Raw genomic sequence first — 27,455 nt, 5'->3', positions numbered from 1 at the left:
TCCCATGTGTAGTTCAGCGGATGTTGTCCTGTTTCTTTCCTGTCCTTGTAAACTGTATCCACTTCGTAATATAATAATTTTTCACCTAAATATCTTAGTTGAAACACAATTTATATGTGACTTAGTTTTTTCACCAATATAAGCCTTTTATTATCCAGTTCATGTTTAAATCCATCGCTGCACATTTTATCCTGCCGGGGAGGCTGGGAGAAGGGATGAGGCTGTTTTGTTACGGAGCAACAGTGCCATCAAGTGGCCTGAATATGAAGAGCCACTTGTTTTGTTTCAGTCTCATATCAAGTGTTGATCATGATGCTGAGGTTAACTCAATAATTGTGGACATAATTTAAGCGTGACAGGGTGTGGACACTGGATGTGTCTTGACTTAAATGTTGTGAAATTTGATCTTGAAGTTTGTGTCAGTAAAAGTGAGAGCATGGACCAAGAACAAATTGTCAAATATATATTAAAACCACATCTAATGAATCTTATCAGGATGAATTCAGGAACAAGGTTTTCTTTAAGATGACTTAAGTGTAATAATTATTTACCATGACCATGGTAACCTTTGCTCTCAATTGACCACAGAAATGTTGTCTAGGAGCAGGTTTGGACGTTTTGGTGGAAAATGATTTTGCATTCAAGTTTTGCACTTTATGTGATATTTTGCTCATTTAATTTTCCTCTTTTCTAGGTCTCCGATGCCGGCTCAGAGAAATTTTTCAACACAGCTGCGATTAAAGGTACAGACATTTTTTATCTTGTTTTTCTACCGTGCTGATATGATGTAAATATCACAATGGCACAAGTGTATTGCCATCCTCTTGATGTCATTACTATCTAGAAATTGGTATGCATCGTCCCTGTGCAGTGATTGTCATTTTGTGTGGTCATTTAAAATAACGCAGCAGCGATAATGCATCACATTAACAGAGAAGTGATCCAAGTTACTCAGGTGCACAGATACGAAATATCACTGAGCGTTTTCTGCGCACATAGGCATGAAATGAAATGTCTCTCTGTCAGTATTTCATTAGAGGGAATCATTAAAATGTGAAATCGTTATGTCATGCATCATGTAGGTTTTCGTCTTTTCATGTCATGTGACATGAAAAAGTGTTGAACGTTGTACTGTTTTGGTGACCCTTTGTTGCAAATGTGCTAAAATGTGGCAGGAGTTGTACTGCAGCCAGAGGAGGAGGAGGAGGAGGATGTACTAATGCGGCAGGGAATGAAGTGAGGGCAGGAAAGGCATCTGTTTATGGCCTCAGTGTGCCAACACCACATGTGACCTCATTATCAAGTCACTAATTTGCTGTTAAAAGCAGACCCATTTTCTCCGGCTCAGGGATAATGGAGGTGCCCCGCGTGAATGGACATTCCTCTGTAATGGGGGGGAGTTACCAGGCAGGGCAGGAGGGAGGCTTGGATACGAGGGTTATGACCCCTTCAGGGCTGTGGCAGAAACTGGGCCGATTCCTGCACTTTCCTCTGCGCAGACCTCCAAACACATTTCCCACATTCTGGCCTTTGATTCCCTTCAGGGCTTGATTTGTGGCATCCATTGGGGGGACTCAATGGCCATGCTTGACAGGGAGGTTTCCTTTTGAACGTGCTTCTCTGTGGACTGATTTGGTTCCCTTGAAAGGATTAAGGCCCCCTTTGTGCGGCCTAAATCAACAGAGGGCCGCCCTCTCTCCCCCTCCATGAAAGGACCTGACCGGGGAAACAGTACACAAAATACGCTTTCTCCCTGCTGCATGATAGTCCACTTTCTTGGCCCCTATTTCCATTTAAATATCTCCTCTTTTCTTCTCTTTTACCATCGCCGTCCCCCCCCTCCTCTCCTGCCATATGCTAATGCCTATTGCAAAAGGAGAGTAAAAGAATCCAGGTGCAGGGAGAGCAGGGTCCTCTGGTATTTTTATGGAGGGTGGTGTTGAGATTAAAAGAGTTGGGAGGGTTTTTGTCGGAGGGGATTACCAGCCTCTAATGCAACCAAACCCCAGCACAAGCAACAACTCCAACAAAACTCCAACAAAAAAATAGCAAGAGAGGCTCTCTTGTGGGACGATGAGTGTCAATGTTTGCCCAAAGGCAGGTGCATTTGTTTGATAGTGTGTGCGTTTTCTTGCTGCTACACATAAAATTGCTTCTTTTGCATTAGGGCACAGCATATAGCTGAGAAAGCCATGACAGGCCATGACAGCAAAAACAGCTCACACAAACAAAACAACGGCTAGTTGTGATGAAAGAATAGTTATGGCTACTATTCACAAGCAATGAAACTATAACTGTGATGCTGCAGTGTTGAAATCTATAGACAGTTGTCTAAAAATACAGCTTTACTTACAGTTCAGAAAAATGTCAGGTAGAGACATAAACATGCCAAATGTTGGAAAAAGATGCCCTTGATAAATCAAGCTTTAATGACTATATATAATATAATATATAACTAATATAATAACAGACTGGAGTACATCAAATAGACTGACATTTCTTTGGCAGGACATATATATGATTCTTTGTAGATGAGCCAAAGCATATTTCAGACACACAACTGTTATTATAATAACATTGTGACTGTTTGGAACAAAGGTAAAACACACTGAAAATACCTTAAAACTGAGAAGTCCATTGTAATTCAGCTGCTGATGTGCCGCTTTGGTAATGACTGACTGTTGGCTTTTTTCTCTGCAGTAAGACTGGAAATCAGCCCAGGGCAACCTCGGCTTTCTTTGAAGACTTAGTGCTGGTCCCTCATCTTTTAATCTCACAGCCTTCTCACCTACTCAATAATTACAGTGTATTTTTCATGCACTCTTGAAAGCCATAGTGTTTTTTTTTCTCCCTCGCCTGAGGCCTACCTATACTGCATTTTAAAAAGAAAATCCAGCTGATGAGAATGCGGCTTTTGTGTTTTTAGACCTGCCCCCCCCCCCCCATGTCAGCTTCACCTTGGGGCCATTGGTGTCAACTGTGCATAGTTGTCTAATATTGAGCTCAAAGTCGCCATCACTCCCTTCTTGCCTCTCTGTTTTTCTCCTTCCTTCCTGCTTACTCTGGGTTCAGTTTGTCCAGGAATGGATTTCATTAACTAAGAGTCATTAAGTGTTAGCTCTAATTACCACGGCTGTCAATGCGCCTGCAGGTGTCAGCTAGCTAACCTGATTCATTTGCTCTGCAGGAGAGTAAACACCAGTCAAAAGCTCCGGCGTAGTCTATTGGCCACTAGTGACATAAACAACTTTCCCAAAGTCTAAGCTGCCTTCAAGGTGCTGAGGGTGGAAATCGGTAACCAAGCCTTATTAAGGCTGTGACTGCTGTCCAGGGAGTGGATTGAAGTGCTGAGTTGCACAGATACTGATGATGTCAAACCTGCACAGCGTGTCACCACAAAAGCCTGCAGACAGATCTATCAAATGATTAAAGCGTGTTCCAGGGCAGTCATATCTTGTCACCTGGTTACATTCCAATTCTTTATGATATTGTCAATCCACAAGCCATCCTGGAGACTCGGCAATGTCATAGGAGAGCACAGACTAAGCTCACTGTGCATTGTTTGTTGGGCATAGCCCAAGCAGCCAGATTAAGATAATGCTATATGACATTTAAAAAGCTCTGCTGTGCCATTTATAAGAGAAGGCTTGAAATTTTTTCTCATCAGCGAACTGTTGAGTCTGGTGTGTGCTTCTGTAGGTGGAATCTATTTAGAATAGAATTCTAAATAGATGTTTTGGATTAAAATTGAAAAATTAGAAAATGGAAAATAAGAATAAGTAAAAATACAACGATAATACAATCCTGAAGCATTTTTAATTTTACCTACATACACATTATCAAATTCACATGGTAACAATTAGAAATGACTTCATCATGTAATTTTTCCAGTTAAAGGGTGCAGTGAAAGAGCACTAGAGATTTATTTCTTAAAAAATTAATCTGGTTGATATATTGGAGGAGCAAGTCCCTCGTGAGACATCTCCTGCAGCTGTGTCTACGATGTGAGACCGAGTTCAGTGCGGGGGTGAATTGAAGTGCACAGTGTAGTGATTCTCAGTTTCCCCCCCTCAGCACAGCGCTGAGTTCACCATGCTTTACTGGAGTTAATGTGAAAATGAAGCGGTGCTACAGCGAGACCCAGGGCTGACGCCAGCGTGAAGAGCGCCGCTGGTGAAGTGTGTCGGGCTTGAGTGCGTCTGTCACCAGGGGAGAGAATAATGTGCGATGTGGAAGGTGTAATTTGCAGCGCTGATGGCATTGTTTAAAAAAATAGTGGAAAGAGAAAAGTGGAGGTGAACTTTTGTGGCAGATATCAGAGCTGAAGAGCTCCCTGGATTGTCATAGAGAGCTCTGCTGGCAGCAAAATTGCCTGTGAGCGTATTACTGCTGTGTGGGAGGGAGCTGAGGGCTTCTTTTTCTCTCTCCGCCTCATTTTCTCTCTGTTTCCTGAGAGGGAGGACTGGTGATAGAGCTGTGTGTACTTCCAGGCTGTGGGCCGCCACCTGCTGTAATCTCAAGTGATATAGAGAGCAACAATCACGCCACAAATCACCCAGGCAGCTCCCTAACTCATTCAGTGGACTGGAAAGAGAAGGTTGGCCTTTCACAGCACCAGTGTTGGTTTACTGCCCCAGGCTCCCTGCACTGCCCTCATGCTGACCTCTGCCGTCTGTGTGGGTTTGTGTGTCAAGAAATCAGGGCTGCCTGTGGAACTTGACCTGATGCGCAGTGGAAAGATGACCTGACTACCATTGGCCTTTTGTGCGCTCTGAGGAACGGTTGCAGTCAAGGACAGTCTCTTTCTCCCTGGCAGGGGCTGGGAGGTCACTGAGGGGTCACTGCCCCTCCCTGCAGATTTAACTGCTGGAATAAAGCATTGTTGTTGTTGTGGCTCAAACATAAGCTCAACTCAAATCAAAATGCCCTTTTTTGATATTTAATAAGCGTGTATGTTTTGAGAAATAAAGACAGGGATCTGAAGGATTTAAGTCTGAATGATACAACACTGAAACAGATTCCAGCCGTTTCCCCAGTGGTCTTTGCTTCTGTTGGTTCCCCGTCCCCCGCTAGGAGCATTTAATGTATCTCTAAGGGGTAAAGGAAGCTCAATATCCTGTGCTGCACAGAGGGAAGCCCCCCCACCCCCTACCCCCTTCTCCATGGCTGCAACTACAGAGAGAAAGGCTGTATTTCATGACCATGAAAGGGGCCGTTCCAGCCATGCCTCATCTGCTGACACAGCCAAACAAAGGTTAACAAATCAAGGGTAGCACTGGCTGATTTACTGCCTGGCTGTTGCAAACAATGCCTCAGCCCCCATGTCTACAGCTCACACAGGCTGTGTGTGTCCGTAGGCAGAGAAATATGGCAACATTTCCAGATGTACATATTTCAAAATCACTCACTTATCATTTTTGAATTGATCATATTTTATTGGTCCTGATCTCAGTCTTCCAGACTTCCTACTTTGCTTTTAAATGAGTCTTTCTCCAGCCTTATGGATATGCACTTTTAAAGTGTGCACAGAATGTTTTCTTAAGACTGAGAACACAACTTTTGTAGAAAATGTGGAAAATGTTAAGTTTGCTGAATGTAATGAATCAATTTAGAGGACTAATATAAGATAAACTTTTTACCATAATTCATGTCTTTTTTCCTCCTCGTATCACACCAGAGTCACCTGTTGCAATCATAACATATGTGATCAGATGTAATTATGTAATTTTTGGCACACAAGTCAGGCAGTTAAATACTGTATGTGAGACTGCGGGTGTAGTTGGGGCCCACTTGGTAGAAATTTGTTGATTGAGGATCAGTTTTGAAGAGATGCTGTGAATGGGTCTGTTGGTGCTTGAAGAAACACACACATAGAGCAGTGTGGGCCAGTCTTCATCCCTTCCCTCCAGCAACACAAAGAGGTCATTCAGAGTTTGTTCCCCAAGTCCTGAGGTTAGAGACTAAGTAAATCCATCCATCTTAATGCACTTATTTCAGCACCGGGAGAGCTGGCGGGAGACTGTGTACACAATCCTATATCCGACATGCCACGCTAAACCCAAAGAGCCTGGAACCCATCAGGCCAAAATTAAAGGTCTACATCTCAAACACAAACATTTAAATGGGCTGCACTCCAGAGATCAAAGTGAAAGACCTTAGTTTTCCTGCTGGCCCCCCTACGTCTGCCACACTGAGATATGTGGCGGTTTAACAGCCAGTCGGGACTAAATGGTGAGCAACTGTAGACTGTACATGTCTGTTTCTCTCAGGTCTCGGAGGTAATGCTCTTTGGCATATTTGTTGTTGGTCTAGATGAGGTAGAAGGATTTATGTAAGTGAAATCTGCTTTTTTTTATATAAAGGCAAATTGAGGATCATGATGAGACATTAAACAAGATTTCTTTGTCTTTGCTGATTAGGAAAAACCCAGTTTTAAGAGTGATGGTTACTGTTTTTCACCTTTTAGCTCCTATTTAAATACAATTTTATCTTTATATGAATGGTAGTGTGAAAGCTGCAATTCCTGTAGATGAACAGTCATGATACATACACATCCCAAACTCCTCCATTCCAAATCATATTTTTTTTTATTGTCACTGTGTCATTGACATATGTTGGAGATGCCTGGTGACTGGTGGAACAAAGACTGGTAGAAGTGGATGTGCGGGTGAAGGTGTTGAAAGCACCGGCCTCTCCATCCCAGGAGACATTCTCCCACCATCACCATCACTAGCATCCACTGATCCAATGTGACATCAGCCACTCTCCTGCCAACTGTGCAGCATTAACAGGGTCAAAGCACCACACACATACACACACACACACACACACACCACTTATCAAGACCCAGGCATCCCCAGTGCACTGTTGGTGTGTTCAGGCCAATTATGCCTGTGTCAGTCTTTGGTCCCTGCGGCAGAGGTGACATTGCCAAAGTGGGAGAGAGCGCAGGCCTCCTTAATGAGGCCTCATGGTGGCTTAGAGGTGCATGTGCATATGAGTGTGTGAATGCATGTGTGCATGCATAACAGCAGGACTACTGGTGTGGAATGATTCACCCTTCCATCATGATCTACCATGTGTGTCTGTGACAGTTATTTTCCCTTCTCAAGGTCTTCCCCCACCAGCCATTTCCATCTCGCTGCCTCTCCAAATTTCAGTATTTTTAAGTGCTGCTGCCTCATGATGTCATTCTAGCGAACAGATTTTGGTTCTGGTGAATGACTTGAGGGCTCTGTCCCAGAAATGCAGCATAGCAGATTTGCAGACACATGTACTAAAAAGGAGATGGGATTAACACAGCGGATAAGATTCCCTGCTTATGATGTTACTGTTCACTGTGAAACGATTCACCCCAGCGGTGTTGGTGTTGCTTTGAGCAGCATGAAGTAGGATTTGGTCTCTTTTTAAAAGAAAAAAAATGCATAGCTCTGATCAGCAGGGTGAATGACAGCTCAAAGTTTACAGAACCATCCATCTTGGGATTATGTGGTCATGGAGAGTTTATCGGATAGAACAATGCCAGAAGGCCACCCGTGTTAAAAACGTTTGAGCTGTTTAAAGCATTTGTTGGGTTCTTCTGACACTGCAGGGCATTGCCATCATGTTCAGGTTTTTCTCTACATAAAATAAATGATAAATATAATCTCTGTAATTCTCAACTGTTACAGAGAGAACTGCGTATATAGAAGCTTGGAATCAGACTTTACTGGTGTCTTACAGCTTGTGGTGTTTTGTTGTTGTTTTTTTTTTTTAAAAAAGAGAAGAGAAGAGGTCGGGTGTGAAGGAGTCTTTCTGTTTCCCTATCTGCACCTGTTGACCCAGAGGAGGGTCAGTGCTGTGGAAGGGAAAGTGTAAACACAGCCTTTAAAGACACAAAAAGCTGAGAGAGAAAAGAGCATGAGGACTCTGATCAGGATTGATGAAAGCAAGGCTTTAATTGCTCCCACAAGAGAAGAGGTTATCTTTTTTTCCCCCTCTCGCACTCTGTGATTCTCATAAATATGCAGGGCAGAAATAAAGCCCTGATGAGCCGCAGGGCAGATTAGAGAGGACTATAGAGCAGGATCCTGGTTTGTTAGCAGCAGTCCACAGATCCCTTGCATGTGTTTCTGCTCTGCACACACATCGCCTGGCTTTCATTTGTCTCAACCCACATTTCATTATATTTCCACAGGCTACTGACTGCACAGGGTCAGGTACTAGTTGTGATGGGGCTGTCAGACCTATAGTGCAACATCGCCCCCTGGTGTTGGGTGTGATCTCAAGATAGATTGTGACTTCTGGGCAGAGTGGGTGGAGAGGACATGGTTAATTTGTGTTGGATGATGTGCGTGCGTAAAGTTATATATGTATCCTGGAAAGGAAATCTCAAAGCATGTGCATTTGATATAAACAAAGGCTAACAAACTGCACAATGTTCCATTTTATCACCATCTTTTGGTTCATCATCTCTGGCTGTTGGCCACAGTTCTTAGAAGCCTGCCCAAACCCATCAGCGTCCGTCGGACTGTCACCATCTGTTACAGCTTAAGCTGCTCCAGGCGGGAGCTATTTGATTTCGGGGTTCCAGCATTCCCTCTTTATTCCACGTGTCAGGTTTTACTGTAAACACTGTCGTACAAAAACCAAAATCCCAGAAGGGATTGCTTTTTCAGGCCTTTCAAGCCAAGAGCAAACAGGCCGTTGCGCCGGTACCGGCTGCACGTCTGGTTTAGCTCTTAGTGTGCTGAGACTGGGGGCTCTGCTGGGCCATTTAGAGGCAAAGCTGGGAAGCTGTGTTTGGAAGCTTTTTCCCTAAACCCTGCGCTCAGTCAGTGTGCAGTGTGGTGTTGTGATGTATGAATCCCCTGGCCATGCCTGACACTAGCGAGCCTGTCTGAGCCCATGTCTACTCTGAGTAGGAGGCCATGGACAGAGGCTGCATTGTTCCCCTAAAGTAACCCAAGCCTAGGGCAGCCGCTGCCCAAAGGGGGATATCAAGTTGTTCTCTCCCCACCACCACCACAATCCCAGCTTAAGCTCTGAGGCTTGACGAGGGAGCAGAGAGGCAGCTGACTGTTTGGACGACGGTGAAGTTCAAATAAACAGCTAAATCCCAACCAGCCTCCCCTACACTAACCCTCCCTCGCCAAGTATCGCAGTCCCACAGCCATAGCTCGTCACCATGAAGCTTGCCAACAGCCCTTAGCTAATTTGTGGTGTTATTTTGAAAAGCATGTTGATGTGGCTTCACTGAGGTTTCTGTAGAAAGAGGACTGCAAGCAGAGAGAAGAGGGTGAGAACTTAGGCCTGGTTACATCTCTCTGATTCCCTTTTTGTGAGTGATGGGTAGGTTTACCACCACATCAGCAGACCACACAGCATTTCCAGGCCAGTGGGAAGGAGGGATGAAAGTATAGTGGAGAGGAGAGACAGCCATTAACAGCTCTGTTTCTGCTCCGGGTGTCCTGCTAATCCGACTGCAGTGAAACCTGAGCAAGGGGGTAATGAGACGGCACTTGACACGCTCGCACACACACGCACGTAGACACATTGGCTGCTTCTGTAATGCCGGTGAAGATTTAAGAAGAGAAAAGGCTACATGCAAATTGATACTTCACCAGATTCTCAGACATTTGATCCATGCATTCAAGCTATTACCCCCCTGGAATGAGTTTTTCTTATATCGTCCTAATACGCGGCACAGGCTGTATTGAATCTGATCCTCGCGAGCAGCCTGAATATGTGGTGTGGATGTGTGTAAAACCAGTTGGCCCCATTTGAAAGAGAGTGAAAGAGGCACAGACTGATGACTCTCTGGGGACAGATTTCTCTTTCCAGCGCTCCATGCTTCTCTCCCTTGTGAAATCATGGTGGTGTCAGCGTGTCAGCTCAAGCTGTCACTCTCCTTATTGCTGCAAGCCAGCTACACTCATACTCTGCCTGCTGGCTGAAGGGAGGGAGGGGGAGAGTAAAGAGAAGGAGCAAGAGAGAAAGAAAGAAAGAGGGTTTTTCTACACTCGACACAACAGATGAGCAGAGCGTCAACATCCCTTACTGCATTGGGTGAGTCTCAAAAGAAAAAAGGAGAGAGCCAAGGCCATCTATCAACTCAGAGGAGCCAGCTATACAATTAGCAGCCTCCCCCCCCCCCCCCCACGGGTTGGTGTGGTACAGTCTGCTGGGCTTAGCTGACAGGCTGACAGGGCCTCATGGAGGACAGGCCAACACTGAACAGATCCAAGCAGCTGACATAGAGCTGCAGTGCATGCACCTCAACCAGGGTGGCATTGGACTTGTTGACTGGTAGAATTTTCTGTGTAAGTCTGAGTGAATAAGGGAGAGACAAAAAGAGGGTGAAAGGAGAAGGTGTTTATGAGCGGGTGTGGACTTTTTATAATCACGTGACTGTAATTGAAATTTAAGCATGCGTTTGAAGTTTATCAGCTCAACGTGCGATTGTCTATTGTTCCCCCAAAGCTGTCACAGGGACTGACAAGAAACACATGTTGACAGTCACTGTGTTGTGAAATACTTGAGTTGTTCTGAGGCGCAGTCGGAGCGTTCGGAGGTTCTAGTTGTTTTTATTTTTGTTCAGACTTAAATAAGTTAACTTGCATGGATTCAGGTTGGCGATTTGACAAATGACTTGAATTTACAGTCAGTAGATGGAATCTGTTATGGAAAGATGTGTGTACTTTGTGTACATTTTCAGAAGACTTACTTTGTCACAGATCCCCTGTGGTGGGACGTTGTAGTGCATGTACTACTGTGGGACATTAAGCAGTGTTTTGGGGCAAACCGCAAGTGAAAGTGTTCAACCCGTCACCTGCTTTCGGTTGAATTTCAACATCCGGCTTTGTTAATAGATAAGCTGTAATTATCTAGCCACAATGGTGCAACACGAAACAGTTCATTTTTCCAGCCTCAAGCAGCAACACAAGTCAAAGAAGCTGAGCTGAGCTATGACTAAGCTGCATGCTAAGCATTTTAGTTTAGTCTTTTAGTTTTTCTCTCAAATGGGAATCAATGGTGGTTTACACTCTGACTGCAGTGCCTTTCAGCCACAAATGTCAAATGTTCATATAGGGTGAGGAGGGGTTGAAGTTAATAAAAACAGTTATAGTACAGCAGCGATGCATCTTGCCCCTTGACATGTTTACCAGCTTGCTACTATTAGTGGTCGTCAAAGTGCTGGAATTCTGTTGACCATTTTCTGCCCTTTAAAGGTATCCTGTGGAGTTTTTGACCACTAGTGGTACTACTAAGCAACGTGCTTACGTGTGGGCTCCTGTTTTGTTTGTATTATTCGTGCACAAGCACACAAGTGACACAGTACACATTCCTGCTGCCAGTGTCACGCTGCACCGCTGATAGCCATGTAGTGGCTGTAACAAGCCAAGAAATATAGTAATACACCCACAAATGCAGTGAAGAATAAGACTGAAATCTAGCAAATGTTTATGTAAACAATGATTTAAAATAGGATTTCAAAAATTCTGCTTTGCAAATGTTTTATGTGAAAGGAACTACATTCAACACATTTGTTAGACCTTAAGGCAAGGCAAGTTTATTTGTATAGCACATTTCAACAACAAGGCAATTCAAAGTGTTTTACATAGAGCATAAAAGGCATCTAAACAGAATATAAAAGCAACACAAGTAAAAAAAATATAAAAACAATTAAAAAGTGTTAAATTTGGAAGTAAAAAGAAGCTAAAAGCAAATGAGACAGAAAACAAGCATAAAAGTTACAGTGCAGTGTAAAATATTAACCCTCAAATGTAGTTAAATAATTGCTTTAAGGATACACACAATGCATTTTGGTGAGAGACACTGAATGTAAACAAAACTTTTGTTTACATGAAAACTCACCAGGGCACCTTTAAGTTTTAAATGTGTGTAACAAGGTCTGATGACATGATTTTCTGATATTTCATTGGTCAAGTGTCAAATTACCTAAATTGTAGTACTTGCAACACAGTGAAAAAATTCAACAATTTACTTAAATATCAAAAATGTTTAAAAATGATTTGGTCACTTCAGACAAAAGAACGGGACAACAATCACAGAAGCTGCACATACCCTGTCAGACTATACTAGTAATAACACCTAATGATACTGGCAATGTGGCGGTTTCCCTCCAATCTTCAACATACTGTCTAGACTGTGATATCAATGAAATATGCACATTGCTGTGAGGAACCGGTACAGGACTGACAGGTTTCATGGCTCGCTGAGGAAGTGAGATGCTAGCTGACATGTAAGGCGCTGTGGGCCTCTCAGCAGCTCCTTCACTCTGTGTGTCTCTCTAGGGAACAACATGCACACAAAGAATGGCCACCTACCATTTCTCACTCCTCACTAGTAGAGATATCAGGTCCTGTGAGAAGTCCCATCAGCCAGCTTACGTATATGTGACATGTTTGAGGTCAAATGGTCTGGCTCGCTCCACAGCTGCCTTGTCTCTCGGTGTAGTTTTACACCATTGTGACAATGTGCACTGACCAATTGCTGTGGGCTGGATGGATCCTCATTACACGGTGCTGTTATTTCAAAGCCTCAGTGAGCCTTGGCATGACAGCTAAACCTGCAGAGGATCTGTCAGCCGCGGACAATGAGTGTCCCCCTGAGGGCTACCCTGCACAGGCCCCTGGCAGCAGAAGTCTGGCCCCTTGGCCGGCTATCCACCCACCCCTTCTGGTGGTCACCTGTGCCTGCATGCCCGTCATCGAGTCCGTGACCCTGCTCTTCTCCCATTACGTTCCTCCAGCCTGACCTCACACTCTCAGGGATATATAAAGATTTGTTCTCTAAAGGGGCAATAGCTGGGGAGCTAGAAATGGGACACTCTGCTGCCACTGATCCCACCGCCGCATCCTCATGTGCACGTAAAGATAGTGATGGTGTTTTTGGGGGGCGCGGCGTTGGGGGAAGGTGTCCAAACGTTTAGGCCACACAGGCTGCATAAGCAGAAAAGCAGCAGATTTTCCACATGCTGCTGGGGTGAGAAGTGAGCAGTGAGAGCGAGACACAGAAGCAGTTAAGAGCCATTACAGGCGCAGCTGTAATCAGAGCTACTGTGGGTGGAAGAGTGTTGTCACTGCAGCTCTCTGTTAGTAAATGGCTTCATTATGACTAGAGAGAGAAGAGACAGAGCACATTGCCCCTACCAGACAGAGTATGAATGGCGCACGGATGGATACTAGCAAAGGTAGGAGACAGGACAGAGCAAGTTTCTTTCCCTTTCTGCTTTGAAATGTTTTGTTTATATACCTGTCACTCTTCTATTTGCCTCCGTCTTTTCTCTCTTGCACTCTGTCATTCTGTAAACATGTGTAAGTGCTTGATCTCTGTGGTCTGGCAGCTGATCTTCTATGGCCTTGCATCTGTAAGAGGAGCTCAGAACATTCAGTAGCTTACTAAGCCCAATTACCCCAGATTGCTACCATTTCACAGAGGATCACAGTCAGACGGTCTATCTTGGAAGAGGAGTCAGGGGTTTATGTCTCGGCTAACCGCACACACCATGCACCATGACATCACTACATATATACACTCTATTTATATTTACATGCGCACTTGCTTTGACTTCACAACTTGTAATACAAAATTCATAAACCAAATGAGACAGGCATGAAATATAGATGTTAAGAGAGGCAGCTTAACAACGTTCCCCCGCCTCCCGCCTGCTTTTGGCCTTTTGCTCAATCACCGCTTGTTAAAGCAGCGGTTTGTGTTACTGTGAGGTGATATCAGTACACTGTGGTATTCTCACTGAAAGACTACACATGTCATGCTCTCACAGCCAGAATAGTTGGCTTGCTCACTTGTCCCCCCCCCCACCCCACCCCACCCCCTCTTCCCCCAACCTTTATTTCTGTTTAGCTTCCCACTCCCCTTCTACAGCCACCCCTGGGAGTCTAGCACTAATAAAACAGCTCCAGTCCAAGACCCTCCACACGGCGGGATGTCCAGGCTGTGTAACCCAACACCCCTCCTGGCTTTAGCTTTAGAGAGCTGCTGACATGACGGAGAGTCTAGGGGGGCCAGCAGGGGAGCGTCCATCATTGTCAGGGCCCAGCGCCCTGGACTCCCATCTGGGGCATGTCCAACACGCATGCCTGTTGCTGTGAATTCATTGCTGTGAGGTGCCTCGACACTGGAGACACATGGGGGTATCACACAGTGTGGTGTTACTGCTCCTGGAGAAGCTAATGCTGTTAAAGTCTTCAGAGCTGAGGAAGGGAGGGATAAGGAGCTAATAGACTGGAGATTCTCTGGAGGCTTTGGCTATGAGATCAGGGAAAAAGCTTCCCCAGCTAAGGTTACTGACACAGGGTTTCAGCTTTTCTGTGAACTGATATCACGAGAACAAAGTGCAAGTCTTAGCTCTTCCCTTCAACAGCATTAAATTGGTAAACATTTGTAGGTTTAGCATTGCAGGCAAATAGAAATTAGCACTTCCTCAGCAAAACTCTAAACTGACAGTCATGTCTCTTCAGATGAGGAAATGAATCCCTTGGTTAATGTGCAGACTTGGGCAACATGGGCTGTCTCCATTTCAGGTACCAGAGAGGACTACTGGAACATCGGGGATCTCAAAACAACTTCCAATCCCACAGACATGGGAGTTGAGCTCAGATGTCATCCACTAATATGAACTCCAGGGTATTCCACTAAGCTCCCAGAGAAGGAGGAGAGAGACAGACTCTCCTGAGTGTGTGAACATTGTTAGTAGTATTCATAGAAGGGCTTTTGTACTGGGCTGCATTACAATGTGTGGCTGTACCTAAAAAAAATTGGCAATTAGATAAAGATAAAGACACTTATAAAGGAGAAGATGCTGTGTCGTGCATCGGCTGTGGCTTTTACGAACGCAAGGACTGGAGTTAGAGTGAGCTCTGACAGAAACTAGAAGCCTGCTGTTTATTGTTCTCTTCTGTGTGGGAGAGAGATCTGTTAAAGATGTCTGCCATTAATGCGACTGCAGGCTTCATTTAGAACAAATAAACAGAGCCTGGTCCCTCACCAAGGAGCTCTTTGTGGAACATATGCTGTCTAAACCACTCCTGAGGTCAGACCACTGTCAACACTTGCTGCTCAATTACAACTCTAATTTTGTTGTCAAACAAAATATGGAGATAGAGGCGAAGCGATTTTTTTTTTTTTTTTTTTTTTGTCAGGCCTAAATGGTTTCCAGACAAAGGCCTGAGGCAAAATTGTCTTTAAAAACATTCTGAATAACTGGGGACTGAAAATATTTTTTAGGGAGATTTTATTCCACTAGCATCTGAAAGCCCAGCCCAGCACAGAGCAAGATCCTGATTGTAATTAATGTTTACTGAGACATACCAATGCAAGATGGAATTTTCAATGAGGGCCACAAATCCTTGTTCAGCACAGTGTGCACTTTAATGGATTCAACTTGAGCAAACAGTCTGGCTCTCTCTGTTTATTCTTCTGTTTTCTGAGTAGAAGCAGGATGATGATGTGTTCGGCGGAAAGAAGACAAAGTGAAGGGCAGAAAAATGTAGCCTCCTCCCAACAATGCTACCACTGTTTATCTGCTGAGAGTCCGGCCTCACCAGCCCACGTGGTTTTAAAATATGTCTCTAGACCAAATTAATCTGTTTCTTATGATTCACAGGCATCGTGGTACAGTTTTCTGTGAATGCATTGTGTCGGCTGGTGTGTGGTAAAACTGTTGCCTCTGGAAGAGCGATGTGATCTGTGAGTGGTTTGGGCATGATTCTGCTTAGCATTGCACAACAGGGAGCGAGAGAGAGAGAATACCAGACAGAGATAGAGGAAAAGAGTTGCAGGGCCAACAGTAAATCAGTGGAACATCGAAGGTCTCTGTCAGCTGTGACAGACAGCTCTGGGTTTTGGAGTTGTCAGCACTTCTCCTTAGAAAGGCTCTTTTTTTAAACTTTCCAGTCTGTAGCTAAGTGCCTGCAGACTCCATTTTCTATCCCTATTCACACCAAGCTAAATGCTGCCAAGTTATTGCTTTTAGTTTGTCAGTCACAATAGCAAATTACTTAAAAATCCACAATCAATTAATACAGTCATTTCTCATAAGAGAATTTATCACATTATATTCCTGTGTTGTTTATTTTTCTCACCTCTGCTGTTTCTTTAGCTGTTGGATGGATTGTCTTGAAATTTGGTACAAGACCCCCTCAGGATGAATTGGAATAACTTTGTCAGTCCCTTAACCTTTCATCTAGCACCATCATCATCAGGTCAAACTTTTAATTTGTCCAATACTTTCATGACCAAACACTTGCAAAACTAATGACATTCCCATCAACCTTAGCTGTACTTCATGCTAAATAACAAAATAGTTGGTAAAGAAGAAACCTGCTAAATATCAGCATGTTAGTAAGCTGACTTTAGCATTTAGCATTACAGACTCACAACCTACTAGCGTGGCTGTAGTAGAACAAACCCCACTTCTGGAGAATTCACTGATAGTATCTTGGTTGCCCATGTGACGGTCTCCCTTCCCACTAGATGATAGTAGCAACAGCTAGTGTTGAAGCATGACACTGGTACATGACAGACCTGCTGTCAGCACCCAGAGGTTACCTGCTATTGCATCATCTGGTGCCCCCAAGTCCATAATGCATAGCAGGCCACCGTCCCTCTAGACCTGCTCCTCCCTCCCTCCATGTTTGCACCTGTTTCCTAGATGCTCTCAACAGTTGCACAGCTGTTACAACCTCACAGCATCCAGCGCAATAACTCTGACCCTCTCTTAACAGCTGTCAGTTTGCTGTAAATAAAGATGTCGGCAAATGAAAATGGGTATTGTTCTGGGCTTTATCTGTAACTATATTTGGAACTGTTGTGTCTTTAGTTTAACAAGGCTAAGGTGATGGTCGGTGATGTAGTAGTACATAAACAGGTAGGCTATGACCGTGAATTGGTGATCACAGTCAAATAACATTATTAACAAAAACAGACATTTTTCTGAAAAGTATTTTTGTATTGTTGCTTGATCACACTATGTACACTCTAATTGTATTTCATGAAGGTTATGAAACAATGTTAAGGTCAAAGTAGCAAATTACATTTATATAAGTACTGTACTTAAGTACAGTCGAAGTGAAACATTTACTTCTATATTATCTGACAACTGTGGTTACTAGTTTCTTTTCAGACAGAGATCCTAGAAAACCATCATCATTCACTTTATATAGTTAGATAGCTAGTTAGTATGTAAAGTGTAAAAATTAGATTCACCTGCAGCAGGTACAACAAAATGCTGTTTACACATTAATGCATCAATAATATATCACTGAAAAAATCACATTTGCATTTTCCCTACTACATAATACTTGAATTCTGATTGCAGGAGTATTTGTACAGTATGGACATGTAAGTAGAGTATCCTGCTGGTTAGCATATGTGTCTTTCATTAACGCGCAGTGCTGTATGATTGTAGCTAGACTGTGGATTATAGACTGTGAGCTGGACAGAAATCAGCCTCGCCTCTGAAGCACTGGCATCAGCAGGTCGGACGCAGCCCTTTCTGCATTTTGCCTCTGTTCAGTGCACAACCCTGAAGTACACACAGCGCCTGTGGCTCAGCTGTCAGTTTCGTGGCTCCTGCTATGTATTAGGTTGTTGGTTTTGTGTGATTGGAGCTATGCGACCCCTGCCTGGAAGCAACCCCAAAAATGTGTGAGGGCTTAGAATACGCCAGGGTGCTATTTTGAGGTGGATTTGAGGTGGGTGCCAGCGAGGGACGGAGGCTTGGGATGTCACAGAGGTCTCTGCAGCCATAAATTTGTCAGGATATCTCCAGGCGTGGGTGTAGGCTGCCATATCCACCCACACTCACATGAAAGAGAGAGAGAGAGAGATAGATAGATTAGCAAAGTAGTTTTGGCTCAAATTGGGCACTAATGTATTTTTCAAAAGGACAGGTGCTGGCCTGCCAGTCGCGCTTTTAAAAGAGGATGATGTTGGCGCTTGTTTGTTAATCATTTATATGGGCCAGGCTGTATCAAGTGATGACATTGAAATATAATATGCTAAATTAATCCCCTTATGTACTGCAGTAATGACCTAACACCATATTAAACTACCTAATGTTCTGCATCTCCCTTTGCCAGACCTCCTCCTCACTCCCTCTTTGGATCATACTGTGGTGTAAAGATTGGTTAAAAGATTTGAGCCTTTTGTCTGTCACATGGCTACACTGATACAAATACCTTGCTGATGAGTGGTCCCTAACCAACCAGTACGCAGCTATATTAACCCTGCAGACTCTATGAGATATTAGTAACACATAAATAAAAGCAGTAAATACAACGTTATGGTGCTAATGAGCTGTGGTCCACTGCAGGACAGCAACAACAAAGGTGAGCTGAGAAACAGAGCATGAAAGTGGCCTGCATACCAATTAACTTTGTCTGTAATCTCATGTCTTATCGCAGTTTTTAATTAAATTCTTCAATGGATAAAAAAAGTTCATTCGTCATACTGTGTTTCATGTTATCACATATTTGGTTCAGCCAGTTTAGAGTTGTAGCCTGTCTAATGATTACATGCCGCAGTGTAGCTTTTAACCATGTAGGGAGATACAAATCAGGAGTGGTGGTGTGTGCAGCTAATACACTGTGAACAGTAGGAGATGGCTCGCCCTGGGATAATGAGCTATCCTCCAAAGCCCCTTGCTGGGTCCCCTGACATCCAGCCTTAATGAAGGGCTTTCCTGCACACACACACACACACATACACACACCCAGCTGACCCTCACAAAGTCCTCCTGTACCCCCTTCACCTCTTAAATCCGGCCTCTAGCTTTTGCCTTCCCAACTAACCCACACACCCACAGGCCTCATTCTCCACTCTAACGCTCCACCGAGCAGTGTGTACTAGTTAAAAAACGCAATACTACTGAAACGTTGAGAAACAGCAGGGCTCCACATTTTGAGAGATCCAAGCGGGAATTGCGCTTATTTGTTTCCAGGGATGAAGAAGACTGACAAATGAACCCTCGCGGGAGGGAAGCTGGCGTACACTCTTCTCCTCTTGTTCCTCGCTCTGCCTGGCCCTGGAGTCTTCATTATGACCAGAATAGACACCTTCGTTTTAGCGTGTTAGCTCATCCTCAAAGCAAGCCAGGGACCTCAGGGACTGAGGTGCAGCGCGGGACACTTGAGAATTGGGAATTTCTCCTCTCCTCGTCTGCTGCGGTGAAGTTGTTAGCCAGCAGCAGTCTCTCTTGACCAGTAATAGCATTTGTAAGTGGAGAAGATTGACATGGATGTGCGAGATGGATTTAAGGGCTGCACGGCGTTCTTGTTCATTGATGCACATGAGGGTTGAACAGGGATGTGCTTTGTGTGCAGACTGTCAAAGAAGAGATATAATTTCTATGTGAGGGTTAGTTAGCTTTGAAGACTGATGCCTCTCTGTATTATGAGGGGACTTTTCTTCTTTGTGCTTGCCCAAACTACTAAACAATGACAAAAACACTTCAAGTCTTTTGTCTCTTGACAGGCTGGCAGATGTCTGAGTAAGCTCTCCCACAGAAAGCAGGAGTCAATAGCTGTTATTGTAGATATCGATTGGGATCTTGCACCGGGAATTACCTCCCCAGACCCTTAACTACAATATCACATGCACCTGGGGCTTCTAATACCTCGCTTAGCATTTTAATGCTAATGGACGGAGGTTGTGGCAGAGTCCTGTTAGCTCAGCCTGCTCCCAGTGGAGTTGGCAATGGTCTGGTGGGAGTAGTGTGTCAGGGAGATGGAAGTGACAGGCTGCAGCTCTGCAGTGGCTGCCGGCTCAGCCCAGGGGAACTGGGTTCCATCTTCACCTCTTTGGCAGGTAAAGGATTTAGCTGGTCGCACTGAGGGGGAGGAGGAGCCCTCACTCCTGCCCCTAACCCCCCTGAGGCCTGGAGAGAGTTAATTACAGTTTATGTATGCACTGTCATCCCCCATGAGCCTCTCTGCCTCTGGAACAGCCAAGCTGACTGCTGATGTGTGAGCACTTTGTTCTGTAGAAGAAGGTCCCTGCAGAGAAATACTCTGGACAGAGCTTATTATCTATTGTTCTGTGTGACTTCCAACATTGTACAGCAGTTATTATTCATTCTTTGGATTAATTCACACACTTTGGACATAACAGTAGAGTCCAGCCAGAGCTTCTAATGGCAGGTAATTGCTGGTTTTTGGCAATTACTGAAAGTCCGTAAAATTAATCCTCACCTTGTCAGACAGCAAGCTAAATGCACGTCCGTCCTTCATGGTACATGCAATCATGAATTAATGAATGCACTGTTGTTATTCTGCAGTGTCCTTTAAAAGGCCCTAATCATTATCACACTCAAGCTAGTTTGCATGTGGTAAAGAAAAGAAACAGATGACTATTATTTAGCATAAGTGTGCAGTTTTTATTTGACTTTGGGAAAGGACTTTGTGAAGTGTCTGCAACTATGTGAACGTACATGTAAACCTCTATGCTTGTTGACCAAATCAGCTACAGTAGGTTTCTATACACAATAGATCTCAGTTATGCCAAAGTGTACTCTCAGTGGTAGGTACGTGATAAAATGCCACAATAACAAATTTGACCAGAATTTAATTTTTTTTGCGGATGGAAGTTCTATCATCAAAGAAAACAAAACCTTGAAATGAAGGTGATGTGTTGTACATGAAACAAAGTGATTAGGCCTGAATGAGAAAAACACATTTCAGCTGTGTAGGATCTCCTCAGGGACAGTGTTAAAGGCTGCGTGAAAGGGCTTAGGAATTGGTGCTTGTGCCAGCACAGCTGCAAACCCCAGCAGGGCGTGTCAGTATGAGGAGGAGGAAAAGTTTGTTGGGCTATCTGTCAGCTCAAAAAATATAAACATGGCAGAGGAGATGGCAGTTGGAAAAGGAGAGTGTCTATAAAAGGCCTGTAGCTCACTCACACCCATGATCTTTGTTAGAGCTGAAGATGGTCATATTCAGTGTTCATTTACCTGAGAGCTGATCTTCTGTGCTTGGTGTATGTATGTCTGAAAGCCATGATCTTGTTTGGTGTTTTGACATTCAGCAGGTTCCAATCCTTAAACGTTGTATGTCTATTGCATTGACCAACATTTCATTGAAAACAAACTTATGTGTTTTTGTTGTTTTTCTGAAACAAAGACTTGTTATTGGAGATGCAGATTTTCACACTGTTTTTCTCTTTCTGTGTTGCACAGCTCCAGATTTTGGCATCAATGTGCTCTCCACCAATGGCAGCCAGGAGCCTCACGGCCCAGGCCTCCTCAAGGTGTCAGGCCTAGAGCGCAGTCAGGAGAGGAGCCAGGAGAGCTGCAGGGACCCCCAGATCCCAGCATCCAACACCCCTAATCAGCCTCTGCCCCCACAAGCCCTTCCCCTGCCCCATCCACAGCCCCAGTCATCCGTCCCCCAGCTCCCGTCCCCTCGTCAGATCCAGACCAACGGCCCTACCCAGGCTTCAGCCTCGACCCACCTGCCCCCACGTTCAGAGGCTCTCCCCAGGCCTCAGACGCCCGCAGCCCTGCCTCTCGCCCAGGGCCAAGAGCCCTCACCACCCCCCCTTCCCCGGCCCCAGCACCAGCCCGAACCGCTGTGCCACCCCCGGCCTCCGCCGACACCCATTCTTCACCCACACCCGCCGTCGCCTGCCCTACCTACCCACCACCCTCACCAACAGCACCCCAGTCAGGCAGGGCCACACCGGCCCCCTTCACGCTGCCACCCCCGGCCCCTTTCTGCCTACAACAGCCTCAGCCTCAACGGTCACAGGTAAGACTAATGTCAGACAACCTCACACATCAACAGATCAGTTTATTTTAAAAAGCTTTCACGTCTCTCATGTCCTCATGTGTTCTGATGCAGATAATTGTGTGCAGTGCAGTACGGACAAAACCTCCATATTCACACACACTTGAAAATACTAGAATATCTCTTGAGCTGAAAGTATGCATGATGTCCGATCAGTATGTAAATTGCTATCAGGGAGAGTTTGAAGTCCTTAAGCCAAACAGTAGCACTGATTATTAACAGTTGAATAAAAGGGCAGCACTGTGCCCTGAGTGCCTGTGATTTATTAGCCACCTACACTGTCATCTGAGTCCTGCATAAGTTCCAGCCCCCATCAGTATGTGCACCACATTGTTTTTATTTATTGGTGAGATATTATTTGTGCATGAGAACAGGAGAAAAAATAAATACTTCAGAGGACTGTTAATTCATGCTGATAGCAGAATTCCACTTTGTTTAAATACACCATGGTAATAATCATGGTAATTTTTCATATTATGAATACAGAGTCAGTACAGGGCTAAGTTTCGTCTGTTGTGTCCTACTATATATCTGTGGAGGAGCACTGAAGCCAATGAGGCTCTCTCCATTAATTTAAGACTCCAGGATAGCTCCTTCAGAACCCACTCAGTCCCAACAACAGCTCTGCCTCACGGGTTCTCAGGACTTGGCTTTGCCTGTCTCTCCCTGTGCCAGCCCTGCCAGTCTGCCAGTGCGCCAACAGGACCTGGCACCCTCTGTGAATAATCACAGCCGGGGCCCACAACGAAGAGCGAGCGCTGCAAATGAGCTTTTAGGCTTAGTGCGTGGAGCTGTGGAGACGCAGGCTCTGTGACTGCCCTCGGGGAAAACCCACACACACTACAAAAGACTGTTTGCTTACACAAGCATACACACCCTCTCTCCCGCTCATCCCATTTCCGATGCACATGTTCACTACCTGGCTCTGGAGGAAGTGCCTTAACAGAAGCTGTTCAAAGACAGATGCTCATTCTGTTATGCTTGCCAGCGGTCGTTTATTTGCATCCGAGGGTGTCGCGAATGTGGTGTTTTTTGCGGATCATGTTTGCCCTGGATTCTGTGAAGCACAAGAGAGAGGCAGGGAGGCGTTTGTAAATGGAGGACAGTTGAGGTGTGAAAACACTGTGCTGGGAATTGAATGTCGGAGCAGATGGAGATGAGGAGATGTGAAAGGAACAAGTGTTAATTTTGACTGATCACGCCTGGCTTAACCTGCCTCCTTTCTCCATCTTTCTTTCTTTTTTCCCTCTTTACAGCAGCAGCAGGAGCAGCACCCCAGGCACCAAGCCCCACGGGCCCCCTGCTCCCTCCTTGCACCTCCCCCAGCACCCGCCTCCTCCTGCCGCGGCCGCAGCAGCCTCCACTTTCCCCCTGCCCTTGGTGGCTAACCAGAACACCCCCCACAGCTACCCGCCTGCCTTGCAGTCCTCGCCGCACCCACATCACCCCAATATGTTCGCTCCTCCAGCGGCCTTGCCACCACCACCACCACTGACGTCTAGCACCCTGCCAGTACCTGGACATCCTGCTGCTGGGAGTGCCTACTCAGGTAAACATTACAGGCTGCCAGCAAATGTTCCCACATCTCCCCCAAGCGGTGTGGCAGAGGACTGCACATCAGACTAAAAAGCAGTCTCTTATTTTAGCCGGTTGTTGTATCAGGTTGCCAAGACAGTCAAGAGTACACAAGGAATAATTTCAGACCAGCTTCAATAGATTTTTAAAGCATTTGAGATGAGGAGACATATGGATAGACAGAATGTTATACTGGTAATTATTTAAAGAAGCAAGCACCTGATTCCAAGATTACCAACATATACTCCATGCCCGGGGTTTTGTGTTTATAGTCGTGTGGACAGTTCAAGTTCACACCCTGTCTGTCATGCTGTGATTGATTGACTCTCTACACACCAGTAATATCCACCAGCAAGTCAGACCACATTACAAAGGCGATTACAGACCCCGTGTACATTTCCGTTCAGAGCTATCAAGCTAAATGTCAGGGTCAGCGTGGAAATGGGAGGGGAGCCGGTTTTAGCGAGGTTCCAAGAACTTCCATTTTCACCTGGAATGGTGTTCATGTGCAAGAAATCAATTTGGTCAATACGGAACGAAGCAAGCTGTATTTTGTTGAAAAGATACTAATGAAATTTTTATGAAGAGAAAATTCTTCCTCCTCTCCCAGACCAATAAAGCTTGAAATGAATGCAGAAATACTGTAGTGAGACGCTGTGGAATAGGAAGGATAAGGTTACTCTGGAGGAGATATAATCTCTCCAGGCAGGTTTTGTTGAATTTAGAAGAAAAGCCAGTGATTACTTGAAATACGTTTTTTCTCCACAAGCTGTACAAAGGTTATTAGAACAACAGATGTTGTTGTCTCAGAGGGGCTGTAGTGTGTCAAATCACACTATTTGACAGTTCCAGCAGTCAGACAGTCCTAATCATCTTGGTCCTTGCCTAAATTTAAAATGACATGCCGATAATCACAGCCATTTCCTGGTTGTTCCTTTTTTTTAAGATAACTTTGACATGGCTTCCTATCTGATGACATAGCTTTCACATTCGAGTCCATGGTCCTCCAGTAGCACCCGGCAAAATGATGAATACTGTAATTTCACTAGAATATGTCTCATTTAATGACATAAATAACAAGTCTAATTATAGGTCATAGGTATCTTTTTATCTACAGCCTGGGATCCTGTGAGAAACATAATGAGGATTGTGTGTGTTACTATATATGTTCAGAGTCTGTTGCGTGAAAATGCTAGAGGATTCCCGACCTTCACCTTCCCCTCATTAACAGACTCAGTCCTAATCCTCCCTTCTCTCTTTCTCTTCCTCTTCCGCAGAGCAAGACCTTCTGCGTCAGGAGCTCAACACCCGTTTCCTGGCCTCTCAGAGCGCAGACCGCGGCGCCTCGCTGGGCCCTCCGCCCTACCTGCGTACCGAGTTCCACCAGCACCAGCATCAGCACCAGCATCAGCACCAACACACTCACCAGCACACCCACCAGCACACCTTCACGCCCTTCCCCCACGCCATCATGCCCACCCCAGCACCACCCATGGTGCGTACCCCTGCCAGAAATGTGAGGATAAGTAGAACGCAACCATGCTGGGTTGGAGTGGGTGGAGGGGGTCAAAAGAAAATAAATCACCATAACCAAAGAGTTTTTATATGTCTTCTAATAATGAGTTTTACATGTGTAGAAGAGTGGGCGGGCATGGCACTGAAAGTGTTTTCACTTTGTGGCTGTGCGAGTGAAGATTTTACACAGTTTGACATGTGTGTAAGCACGCTGTAGGGACCTGTGGGTTTTGTGGCAGCCTTTCAATGATGACCATGTGTGTCCGTCCACACCACAATGATGCCTTTATTCTCTCAGAAAGCCGTTCTAGTGTTTTCTCTGGCATACTTTTGGACTCCAGACTTGAACGCCGTTATTTTCTAAATTGCCAATAACTTGCCTAAAGCATGTTAACTTCAGAGCCAGCTTTTAGAACATAATACATTTAATTCATTCTGAATTTAATGACATCATTTGGTCCCGTTTGGGGGTTTTCATTACTGGCAAATGTCTAACGTTAAGAGCCCCGCTGTTTGTTGGGGGAGACCACAGGCAATGGGTGGCTGGACCTAAAACTCACAAACACACATACACACACATTCGTAACTGCCTGGCCCATAGAGGGTTTGCTTGGCTCTGATGATACCTCAAAGGCAGCATGACTAGGCCTCTGACAGCTAATGAGGCCATAAAAAGCCTCTTAATGGCTGCAGTGTTTAGTCTTGACTGGGGAAATGTTCGCCCTGAGCCTGCGCTACACCACTAAAAGCAGACCAAATGAGACGCAGAGCCTGCACTGGTTTACAAGGTCTTCAGATGATCACAAAATGGGAGGATGAAAAACAGTCTGGTTTGGGAAGTGGTTGAACTTTAAATCTATGTTGAGGTTTTAGATCTTGCATCAAAATCTCAATCTGTAAGCATGTTCTTAGTTCTAAAATGCAGTTTATGATGTATTTTGTGTTGGCCTAAAATGACCCTGAAAGAGGCCGATCTCAACCCTGTTACAGACACATGTGTGTAGCTTCTATTGTCTTCTTTACATCTTTGTACTTAGCTCTGTTTCATTTCTCCTACAGTTTGAAAAATACCCAACAAAAGTTGACCCCTTCTACAGACACAGTGTGAGTTTCCCTACTCTGTACTATCTGCCTGCAGAGCAGTTTGTTGCTTGCCCATTATGCCATTCCAGCCCATGCAAGTTGGTGTTACAGCTGTGTGTGTATGTGTGTGTGTTAGATTTCATGCAATCGCTCATCCGCTTCTTAATGAATACTGTAAGCATCCTACAGTAGCTGTACCATTTCACCCTTCACCCCCCGGCAAATGTTGTGATTAATGAAACGGTGCTGGATTCTTAGATGTCGTAGCACAAGATTTATTGTGTGTGCATGTAACAGTGAAATTGTTGTGCATAGAAATTAATACCAAAAGAGACAGTGGCGGCATTACAGAAGAGACTGCGCTATTGCCAGAGGAATACTGTATCTTTGTCTTGCTTACTGCTCTTTATTTGTGCTTATATCACTCGGTAAAGGGGACTTATTTTAAACATTGGACCTCACTCTGCTACCAACATTTCCTGAAGCTTCCAGACATCTGCTGTCTGTGCCTGCATAAGTGTGCATTTTTTTCAAAGCCTAACCTTCAGTATTGGTAGACAACAATCCCTCAGAGCTGAAAGAAATCTGAGCAGCAGCACAAATTTTAATGCTACAAAAATCCTGGATTTGTATTCAGACCAACTCTGGGTCACACAGTTGTTGCAGAATGTTGCTTGTTTGTTTTTAAGTATTTCATCTCCGATTCTTAGTATTTCCTCGCTGTTATTATGGTAGCAGTAAATATCCTGAAGCCATTTCCTCTTTATAAATCATAGTAACGTCTTAAAACATGATGCACGGGCAAAACACAAGTTGCATTTAAAGCCTTACAGCATGTCATCAAGCGCTTCTAATAACTCAACCTAAATAATTCTCTTGCACCATCCATGATTAAACGCAAGCATGCAAGTTCAGAACATGCAAAACCTTTCAAGCTGATATGATTGACAAGAACAATTATACCAAGCAGCTGATTGCGTATCTGTTTCTCCACAGGATAATTTTATGAAAGCCTTGAGCACTTGTTTGGTTTACATGTGTTTTGCTTGTATTACAACATTCGAGTTTAGATCAAAGGAGTGTTTTCCCTTATTTAATCTATTGGGAAGAGCAGGGAATATTTTATAAACTTGTAGAAACATGTGACTTGTGAAACATGTAGGCAATCATCTGTTCATTTTCCCATCCAAGCAGTTTTTTTTTTAAATTTCAGTTTGACTGTTGAGGTTCATCTGTCACTATAACCTGTTTGCTCCATCTCCACTCCTCCTCACACCTCCTCTCCTTCTTTTCTTCTTCAGCTCTTCCACTCCTACCCGCCGGCCATGTCTGGCCTTCCTCCTGTCATCCCCCCGACCGGGCCCTTCAGCTCGTTGCAGGGCGCCTTTCAGCCCAAAGTAAGACACACAGAGACAAAACTCACCCACAAACACAGATTACACACTGAAAATAAGTCATTTATAGTGAGTCTAA

The 27,455-nt window shown here is 44.6% G+C and overlaps 1 protein-coding gene across 10 annotated transcripts in view; it reads left to right on the top strand.

The window, feature by feature from the left end:
* auts2a (activator of transcription and developmental regulator AUTS2 a) overlaps window positions 1–27,455 on the top strand; it is a 478,003-nt gene that overhangs the window by 442,691 nt on the left and 7,857 nt on the right. For 5 of the 10 annotated variants that reach the window (XM_067607421.1, XM_067607420.1, XM_067607417.1 and 2 more), the window contains 6 exons: window positions 695–743; window positions 21,200–21,770; window positions 23,066–23,358; window positions 24,662–24,900; window positions 25,959–26,003; window positions 27,284–27,379. In XM_067607421.1, the coding sequence (XP_067463522.1) occupies window positions 695–743; window positions 21,200–21,770; window positions 23,066–23,358; window positions 24,662–24,900; window positions 25,959–26,003; window positions 27,284–27,379 (1,293 nt within the window). Of the gene's footprint in view, window positions 1–694; window positions 744–9,606; window positions 10,048–12,804; window positions 13,196–21,199; window positions 21,771–23,065; window positions 23,359–24,661; window positions 24,901–25,958; window positions 26,004–27,283; window positions 27,380–27,455 lie in introns of those variants that run through there. The other 5 variants (XM_067607423.1, XM_067607422.1, XM_067607427.1 and 2 more) reach the window with 4 other exon arrangements.

This window comes from Thunnus thynnus, chromosome 13 (assembly GCF_963924715.1).
Source record: "Thunnus thynnus chromosome 13, fThuThy2.1, whole genome shotgun sequence".
In the NCBI taxonomy this organism is placed as follows: Eukaryota; Metazoa; Chordata; class Actinopteri; order Scombriformes; family Scombridae; genus Thunnus; species Thunnus thynnus.
Note: the sequence above shows the minus strand (reverse complement) of the source record. Positions and strands in the feature narration are given on the sequence as shown.